Source organism: Corvus brachyrhynchos, unplaced genomic scaffold, assembly GCF_000691975.1.
Source record: "Corvus brachyrhynchos isolate BGI_N302 unplaced genomic scaffold, ASM69197v1 scaffold83, whole genome shotgun sequence".
In the NCBI taxonomy this organism is placed as follows: Eukaryota; Metazoa; Chordata; class Aves; order Passeriformes; family Corvidae; genus Corvus; species Corvus brachyrhynchos.
In genome coordinates, this window is record NW_008238464.1 from 6,723,830 (window position 1) to 6,733,840 (window position 10,011).

At 43.8% G+C, this 10,011-nt stretch overlaps 1 protein-coding gene across 1 annotated transcript in view; it reads right to left on the reverse strand.

Annotated features, from left to right (window-relative positions):
* The window catches only part of PROZ (protein Z, vitamin K dependent plasma glycoprotein), a 10,423-nt gene extending 418 nt beyond the window's left edge, over nucleotides 1-10,005 (reverse strand). The window contains exons 1-8 of the mRNA XM_017736989.1: nucleotides 9,938-10,005; nucleotides 8,177-8,340; nucleotides 6,773-6,797; nucleotides 3,851-3,964; nucleotides 2,349-2,480; nucleotides 1,009-1,094; nucleotides 806-929; nucleotides 5-276 (exon numbers count right to left, since the gene is read on the reverse strand). Of these exons, the coding sequence (XP_017592478.1) occupies nucleotides 5-276; nucleotides 806-929; nucleotides 1,009-1,094; nucleotides 2,349-2,480; nucleotides 3,851-3,964; nucleotides 6,773-6,797; nucleotides 8,177-8,340; nucleotides 9,938-10,004 (984 nt within the window). The 5' untranslated portion in view covers nucleotide 10,005. The remainder of the gene's footprint in view (nucleotides 1-4; nucleotides 277-805; nucleotides 930-1,008; nucleotides 1,095-2,348; nucleotides 2,481-3,850; nucleotides 3,965-6,772; nucleotides 6,798-8,176; nucleotides 8,341-9,937) is intronic.
* Between the last annotated feature and the right edge of the window lie 6 nt (nucleotides 10,006-10,011).

Here is a 10,011-nt window from a genome sequence, read left to right on the forward strand (position 1 = left end):
CAGCAGGAAGGTAGGAAACCTGCAGCTCTTCACCTTGAAGTTCATCACCTTCCATTCTCCAGCCACTGACTGTCCCAGCCAGTTTTGGAATTAAAACATGTTCTGCAAAGTCTCTTTCAGGGATGCACACAGGGAGGTGGTAGTTGTCACACTCAACGTGCTCTTGAAGCTGTAGTAATGCAATGTTGTTCTCACCAGTGTCTTCGTCATACCGGATGTGTACGTGCTTCTCGCTAACTTGCATTATCTTTCCAGTTCCACTTGTTCCATTAGGCCCTGTGAAGCAATGACATTTCAGTGCTCTTAGGAGTAGTTTATCAGAGACCTGAAAGCTGCATGCAAGCTGCCTGGTTGTGCTGAGAAACACGTGCAGCAGGGTAACTAAAGGCGCTCTTCATCGAAACTGCTGCAATAAAGGGAAATGAGGAATAATACACTGGCAGCTTTTTAATGCCGTGTAGGGGTATGCATAATTTCAGCAGTAAGGACGAATACCCAACGTTGATGTGAATTTTGGCATGAAACTAAAGCTACCACCAAATCCACCATGTTTAGCAGGTCCCTGGGTGCTGAGTTCTGAACTGTGCTTGAGAGGCGGTTGCCTCTGCTTGCCTTGTATAGGGGAGCATGGGGCAGCAGTAGTTCTAGCTCAGATACTTTACTGAGGTGCATACATGAAATGATAGCATATTTGTTTCCTTTAACAATATTTTTATGCAGCAAGAAGTTTAGTAAGGTGTTTTAAAATTTAGCTTGTCAATACTGAAATGCCCTGCAGCAAGAGAAAATGTGTTGGATCACCTACCAGCACCAACCCTGATTTCAAAATAGGAGTGCAGAAGGGCACACTCCGCTGTGGTCAACACGAAGTTACTTTTTAGCAACACTCCTCCACAGAAGCCTTTCCCTTCTGAGTTTAGCAGTAGTACCTAAGAAAATGCAAAAAGACAATAGACTGCACTGTGCATGTGGGGGTAAGTGATAGGTTTCATGAATTGCTAGGAATACCTGCCAAGGAAATCTTTCATCACTTTTCTTCCTGGTTTCATGTATAAGGTTATCACTGTCTTGAAGTCTGCCACATGCACATGCATCTACCAAATGAATTAAAAAAAAATCAAAACTTCAGGCTGTATCATTTCAAGATAGCTAATACCTGCAAATGCCATCTTGTTCCACCTTGGTTTTTTTTACTTTGGGGTTCTGTTTTTGCAGAAAGAAAAAGGAGAATGACAATTTCTAAGCTGGTGAAAAGTGGAATAATTTGTTTGGCAATTGTAGTCGTAATAGTTTAGCAATGGGCTGAACATTTTGGGTCACTGCGTTAGGCTTGTAGTGACCAGGTGTCACTGTGCCTGTCACTAATGAAATGAGGCTTCCTCTCCAGCCAACCATCAGCACAGCTTGCTTTTTCATCTTTGTGTCCTGTATTCAAATTGTGTCAAATACCTAATGGCTGTCGCCCAGTCTAGACATGGTGCGTCCTGGCTGGTCCTTGTTACAGCTGTCACTCTTGGGGCATATGTGCCTTTCTCATCTGGTTCAAACAACACACACACTTTTCAGTTGGATCACCCAAACAAATCTGCATTTGTCACACTTCCGGTTGCTTTGGGCTTGGGTCCCACAGACTGGGTTCTGTTCAGGTGAAGCTAAACCACAGGACGCCTTCCAGGAGCACACATGACCTGTTCTCAAAGCTGTTGGGTGCTTAGTCCGCAGGATTGAACTAAGCCACTTTGATGTAAAGCACTGAAGTGTGCACAGTGTGGACATCAGTCTATCACCACCAAAAGCATGGCTCTACAGCTGAGCTCTGATTTGGCTGCCCCACCTGTGCTAATACAGATACACGTCTAAGTATACTTCTGTGTTTTTAGTAGACCTACTTTGTAAGGGGATGAGATTGAATGAGATACCTAGTAGGAGACTGGAGAAATGAAAAGGACTACTGCTTCAAGCTAATTAATATGGCAGCAAATGTTTCCCTTCATTTATCAGACTGTTGGTTGCCTGATGGGAATCAACTGAATCTAATTCCTAAGCAAACAGGTGTTCAGCAGAATTACTCTTTACCAAACATGGGAGTGGAAAATGTGGTCCAGTGAGAGAAATGTAGAGTGAAGCAAATCCTTTCTGCTGATTCATATTTAATTACTCCAGTCAAATAGTGCTTCTTTTACCATTTGGCATCTTGGGTGGTGGTCCCTAGATTCCTTCTTTTTCTACCCAGCAATATTCTCATCACTTTAGGCTTGAAGCATGCTGATCACATGTGGATGTCAGATGGTGGCCTGCCCACCCCAGCCCTGAAGAGATGCCCCCTGTACTTCCATGCTCACACCTACCTAATGCGATGCACTGTTTTTTATCCTTCCCAAGCTCATAGCCATCAGCACAGGAACAGTGATAGGAATTACTTCCTGGGTAGCAGAAGTGATCACATCCTACCTTTGCTTGGTGGTGACATTCATTTTTAGCTAAACAGAACAAGCAGAGGAAAAACATTGGCAACAGTTCACCTGGAGTATTCTTTCACAGCACGAGTCCTCTGGTTTTTTTCTTATTCACTTTGTGTGGAGGAGGGTAGGGACTCTGGCTTGATAGCATTTACCACTGGGTGGTTTTTTTTCCCTTGTTATGCAGAAATTGGAGAGAGCTGATTCTCTGCAGCATTCACAGACTCACTGCAAACTCTGCTCCCCCCTGCCCCTCCCTGCACCAGACATTGCACCTTTGACTTCTGGAGAGCATCAGCCCATGGGTCAAACTGGGCCTTCCATGTGAATCCATGGAAGGATTCCATGGGTTTTTAAGCAAAACACCAAGTACCTGCAGCGAGGGGAGCTGTTGCACATGTTAAGAAGACAAGTTTTGCTTGAGGAAGAAGGCAACTAAAGTTTCTAGTTTTGAGAAATAAAAAACGCATAGCTCTCATTTTGCACACTCGTTTAAATGATCAGCCACCAAAGATTTGAAAAAAAGAAAGGGAGTATGAACTTTGAAACATGCTCAATTTTCCATAGCTTGGCAAACACCTAAATCTTTAGCACAAAACAACAGCTATTTGATCTAGCTCATAGGTAGCAAAAAATCTCGTATAACATGGCTGCCTAAGGCTCACACTGAGATGATCTAGTTCCCAGCACTGGTCCAAGCTGTGTCACCTTCTGTGCTCCCACAGAAGCTGGTCACAGTCACACCCCTTACACAGAAAATGACCCTGCCTTGCTGCAGCCAGGGCGTCTCCCATCCCAGGGGACCTCTGAACCAGCAGAAATACTGATGTAAGGGCTGGAAAGAAGAACCTGGCAGATGTAAAAATGTAGTATCTGGCCCAGGGTTTTCCTGTGCCAGAAAGCATCTGTTTTACTTAATGCTTCTCACTTCCACTGGAAACCGTTTGTTTTCTGGAGTCCTTCTGTCCTGAGGGACTGTCTTGTGGGTGTGTGTGGCCTCAGAGGCCCCAGGGTGCCTGGGAAGCCACTCTGGCACTGCAGCTTTGGTCCTTCAAGCCACACACCAGGGACCCCAGCAGGACAAGCAGTCAGGCAGTGCAGGTGGCAGTGGCTGGGCTGGCTTTGGGGTCTACCCGTGAGGTGGTTTGGTTTCAGCCCTTTTGCCGCATCCCCAGAGAAGGGAGGCTCAGGGCGCAGGGACAGCCTGTGTAACCTCAGGATGCCATGATGTTCTGTGGACAGGCAGCACACATCACCCCTGCTCTGCCAAGAACTGTGTGTTCTAACCACAAACATGGGAACTGGCATAATGGGGTAGCTGCGTATGGTTTCATGGGGAGACCCTGTGACAGGAGGAGATGGGGCTTTTCAGAAGGGGGGCAATGCCTTACCGAAAGCACAGTTCTCTCCCTCGTAGCCCTCGGCACAGGTGCAGGTGTAGCCACGGATGCTGTCCTCACACACGCCGTTGTGCTGGCAGGGGCTCGAGGAGCACCTCCTGCCACCTGAAGAAATGGAGAGGGAGGAGTCACCACCACTGATCCCAAATTACACAGCCCCCTTTTTGGCACATGAGCTGCTCAGAGAAGTGTCGTGAGAGCAGTTTGGAAGGAAATGGGCTAAGTGTCACTGAGCTGCTCCTCAGGGGTTATTTTAGCTCAAGTCTGCTTCCAGAGACACTCTCGGAGCCCCTGTCAGAGAGGCTGGGAGCTGCCCAGAGGCAGAGTCTTCTTCTGGACAATGGATGCTCTGAGGATTCAGAGAAAAGGACTGAGTTACAGTTCCTGCTTTGTTACAAATGTGATATGAGACAGGTGTTTTAGGTCTCCCATGTTAGATTGATATGCACTGGATAGAAAAATCTGGCATCAAAATTATGTAGCAAGAGTACAGCAAACAACATCAAAATAGGAGGAAATGTAACTTTTATATATCTGCACAATTATTATACAGCAGCTCAGACACTAGCAAGTCTAATCTTTCTGATGAACTGAACATTGAAATGAGAGGGTGTCCTCACTATGAGTGAAGCACCAGGCAGAGCTGCCAGTTTCCCTTCAAGCTCCTAAACAATTTGAAAACATGCTCCAAGTAACAACTACTTATTGTAGGCATAGGCTATCAGTAAGCAAGCCAGAAAAGCCTAACCTGGGACATGTAGTCCAACCTTTCTAAAAATTAACACTGTCACAGAGGTTAACTCAGTCAGCAAGCTGCCCTAGATGATTTCAGGGATGGAAAAGTGAAAACTGTGCCTGCTACTGGGAAAAAAACACCAATCACTATCTGATTAGGCTGTGGACACACATATCTTTGAGTGTTAGATGTACTAAAATACTGGCTGAAAGAGTTACCACCTTCAACGCATCTGCAGTCAGATGCCACCAGCACATCCAAGGACAATGTAGGCCTCCAGGGAGGCGTTTTGGGTGAATTAGGGGGATCTCACCTACACAGTGAGCAGGCAGAATTGAGGAGCTGGAGCTAGGGAAGGGTTGCCCCTGCAGCCTGAAGCAGCTAGATGGATTCAAGCCTCTGAAATGCATGCTGGGACGAAAATAAATCCAGCACCTAGCTTTATTAAAGGAGGAAAGAGAAGATTCAAGGAAGTATAGAGAAAATGGCCTGATTTCTGTTATTGAAAGGCTACTGGAATTATTAAAATGGAAGCACCCAGCAATACAAAAAGGTGGTAAGTAAAAACCAACATACATTTTTCAGGATCAAATAATTCAAACCCTTTAAATCTAATCATATTATAGGATAAGGGACCTAGGGGGAATCAGTGAACATCACAGAATAGAAATGTCTCCAATGACATTGTCATTAAGTGAGCAGACTGTTATAAGACATGCACAAGACTTTTGGAAGGTGATGTTTAAAGAGAGTGATGTCAATGGCTAAGTTTCTACTGTTGATAGAAGAGGATCAGGAACCCTCTACAGGAACAGCTGCAACAAGTGTGACCTCAAAGTGCCCCAACAGCAGACATCCAGCAGATGCCACCACATCAGTTTTGACTTGAAGGGACAAAGGTGGAGCAGTATGAAACAGAGCTTGTGGGTTTCCCAGCAGTTAGGTAGGTGCTCAGCCTTTCTCCCCAGCCCTCTTTTACTCACAATGAAGATTTATCCACTGCACCCTGGACTTTTGGGGGAAAGCAACATGCATAACAGAGGTTTAGAAAATGAGGTTGTTGGAAGACAGGATGAAAAATTGTGGTTGATTAGTGAGGAGGAAAGAAGCCACTCTTCAAAATGTTAGAGAAACATCACAAAGAAGGAAACACACACTGCTGTTCTTTAGGAAGAAGACAGAAAACATGGCTTTTAATTACAGCAAGAAAGCCACCCCTGAGGCTGAAATGGGTAAGGTATCCTGATTGTGGCTAAGCTTGTTTGCAGGGACCATTCTGAACTGGTTGCCTTTCTCTCCTCCTAGGCTAGAGAGGAAGCCTGCATGACATGCTTAGTCCAAATATCCAATGACTCAAATTAGAAATTAATCCCTCCCTCACAGAAGTAATAAAATGCCAGATATTTAGCATCATTCTTCTTAACATTTATAGCACTGATGGGATTCTTCTATGCAATGATTCCCAGGACTCAGTGGTTTAGTGGCTTGTGCAGAAAATTATTACTGACTGCTGGTTTTGCCACCTCCTTATCCACTCTTTAAACCTAAGATTGGAAATTAATAATAGCTAAGTTAAAAACAAGAGAAAAACTTCGGATGAAGCATACAGAAAAAAGGGAGGGAATAGGGCATAGTCACCATAAGCTGGTGCCACAGGCTCCATGTTCAGCTGACATTAATTACATCAGGCTCTCAGCTTCTACAGATTTGTTTCTCACCTTGGCACCTGACAGGGAATGATGCAATCCCAGTGTGCAGAGTTTTTAGACAACTCAGTAGCTTTTAATACCTATTTATCTCACTCAGGTTTAAGTGCTAATTCTGTATTTGGGAGATTTTGCTGGTAAAACTGTGCTGCTCTGTTGTATCAGCAAAACATACTGTCTCATGTTTCAGAACAGCTTTAGATTCAGGAAAAGAAGTAGCCTATTTACGGGGATAACCTTTACTCACCTTCCACTTTTATTATTTTTGCAGCTTTAAATAGTTTTTCCTATATATTACTTTTTAAAAATCATTTCACATCAAGAATTTTCCTTCTGCTTTACTGCAGACATGATAAACAGAGACTGTTCGTTTCTCATAGAACAAACTCATAGAAAACCAGTATTAGACTGAATCATAATGTTCATAATGTGACAGTACTATGAAGGAGAGAAAGCAAGAGGCCAGCTTACCATAGTAGATATCCCAAAACATTTTCTGGATAAAAAAAAATAAAGAAGGAAATTAGATTTTAATTCTCAAGTAATGTAATATGCCATATATATTTTGCTAAACCAAAAACATGTAATGAGAGAATACAACGGTTTAATGTTTACAAAGTTGCACACCTATGATTTCTGCCCTGCTAGCAAAATATGCATGAGAAGGGAGGGGCTTTGCCTTCTGCTTATTTTATTGTTTCTTAAGAAGCTGTAAAGGAAAAGAAGCACTTCACAGGCGAGAGAGGAACAGCTGGATCCTTTAACAATACAGTTTCCTGAAAAAACTGGCTGGCTATTGTCTCTCTGGTGTGCAGCAGCATGGGAAGTGACCCCATCCTGTCCCACCCCACTTGGCCCCCACAGGTGCTGCTGGAGGCAGAGCAATCAGCACAGAGCAGAGCTGCAGGGCACCACCACTGGTCACCACCACCATGTGCCCTGCATTTCCCTGGCTACTGCAGCTGGCCCTGATGCTTTCCCCAAAGGGACACCTCTGCCCACCCCTTCCTTCCCCAAAGAACCATGGCTACCCATAGGCAGCCCTACAGCTGCTTCCTCTACTTTCCCTGCAAACAAAACTCCACCCAGAGTCCCATTAAAGAGCACAGCATCCATCTGTACATGTCCAGAGAGCCTCTTGTGCAAGGGAATTTGCAGCTACTCTCCAAGTGAGCTTCTATCTATAGGTCCCACTACTTGCTGGTGCATTGATTCCCTCTGTCCCAGTCATAAAATCACAGAATGGTTTGGGTTGGAAAGGACCTTAAAAATCATCTAGTTCCAATCTCCTGCCGTGAGCAGGGACACCTTCCACTAGACCAGGCTGCTCAAAGCCCCATCCAGCTGGCCTTGAACCCTTCCAGGGATGGGTTATCCACACCTTCTCTGGGCAACCTGTTCCAGTGACTCGCACAACTCTAACTCCTCTCATTTATTCCCCATACTGCATGCACTTGCACAGAGGCATTTGAGATGGGCCCTGATGAAGCCAATTTACTAGCTGGAGTGGCTGGAATTCCTTTGTGCTGCCCTTCAGATGCTCTTCTGCTGACCAACACCTCTTTGCCCCTCCTGGTCCCTAAGGGATACTGAAGCTGCATTTCTGTGTGTGGTCAGGATGGGACAACAACCATGTGATTTAGTAACATAAGGAGCATGACACATCATTTTCAGGAGAGGACTTGAAAAATATCAGAGCTGACCTCCTCATTTCCATTTTGACCATGGAAGACACCTGCTTGCCACCTGCTGAGATTGCAAATGCAAAGATTTCACATGGAGAGAAATCCAAAGAAATGAAGCAGTCTTGTGTTTCTTAAGTAAAGGATCAAGGCAGTAGTTTTTATTGTGCATGCAGGAAAACAAAATACTTACAAGCATTTCATCATTTTCAAACACTTCTCTTGCTTCTTCCTGTGTACATCTCTCTTCCAGGCATTCTCTTTCCAAGCTGCCTTGAAGGACCTCCTCCAGAAATAGGGAGCTGGCACGCCTCTGTCTCTTGATAACACTGTTTGCATCATTAGCTGATATAAACACTGGAACATGGTATGACAAAACACCTATGTAAGTACTTAGATTCATTTCCTTAAATACTTTGACCTTCTTTTTTAAGATAAATAATTTTGGTTGATTTGGAGTTTCTGACACATAGAACTTCCATAGAACTTAAAGAGCTCTTCTGTCTTAGCCCAAATTCAGCTGAGGAGTTGTGACCTTTTACTTTTGGGGAATGCCTGACTTCCCCCCAAGCAGGGTGAATTTGAAGCCCTTCCTGGCACATTACTTTACTACATGAGACATGCAGGGCAGAGTGCAGTGCCACAGCCAGGGAAAGGGGAAAAACATCATTATAAAATGTTTTGGGAGACTGCATAGGGGTTTCAGACTCATTGGTAGAAGTGACTATTAGTTGTATTAAGTTATGATGGTGGATCCAAACTGATGCTCTTCAGTCTTAGTTCATGGCAATTTTTTTTTTTTTTGCTGAGCAGCAGAGCCATGACATGGCCGAGTTCTCAATAAATTCTCTCTCAAAGAGAATAAATAAAAGCTACCCCTCAGCAATGCTGGTAGTTAAGAGAGCTATATCACATACCACTGTTTATGTGGAAGACACTGCAATATTTTGGATTTGAGTAAAGAGGAGGAGAGACCAGAGACATGAGAGTTAACAGATCTTAAAACTCTTCTTTGCAAATGATACCTCCATCAGAAACTGCCTGCCAGCTGGGCAGCTGGTGCTTCCACATGAATCAATACGTGACCATGTGTGCCAGCACGTGTTTGTCAGTTCTTCTGTGCTTGGAAAGTAAATGTGTTGGGGCAGGGAATATTTGGGGTTTTGTCTCTTTTATACAGTTTGGGGGGGGGGCAACACTGCTGGTTGAAACAATCAATAATCACAGATCTGGGAAAAGTGAGAGGAATAGCAAAATTATTCTGAAACTGTGTACAGATGTTTAGTTACCTTTTTGAAGGATACCCCATAAGCAACAAACTTGCACATGATATTAAAAAAGGAAAAGCTTCATGACTCTGTTCTGCACTTTAAATGCTATCTGACCCCCAGCACACGTTTCTGCTGTGCAGTGATTCTGCCACATCCAGCACAGCTGGCAGTGAACTTCTGCAGGGTGTTCTGACCTTCTTAAGAGAACACCACCTTTTTCTTCCTTGCCTGGCTCCTCCTTATTTTTGATAAACCATGGAGGATTGATACAGAAACATAAATTTCTTCAAGCTATAACAAGCATAGGACCTCTTATTTTTATTTCTCTTTCATAGGCCTCTTTCATAGGACTCTCTTATTTTTATTTCAGCAGCAACTAGAAATATAAAATAAAATTCTCTTTAATATCTGGTTCACTCTAAAAATTGAAAGGAAAGACAAAATATTACCCTGGCATAAATGATGGTACTTCAAAACTACATTACCCCATTAGCCTACAGCAGTTTTCACTTAGCTGCATGAAATAAAGAGCAGAAATGTAAAGAAAATAAGGAACAGACTGTTTTCAGTGACGTCACTCTGTGCTACAAAGTAAACATTATACGAGGTACAAAATTACTGGTGTTTTTAGAAAACCAGAAGCACAAATCAGAATTAAAGGTCCAACAAAACAAAACCCATACCTGTCTGCTCTGTCTGAAGGAAAAGGGCAGAGAGAAGGAAGAATGTTATCCAAGAGTACCTTGCCATTGTTACC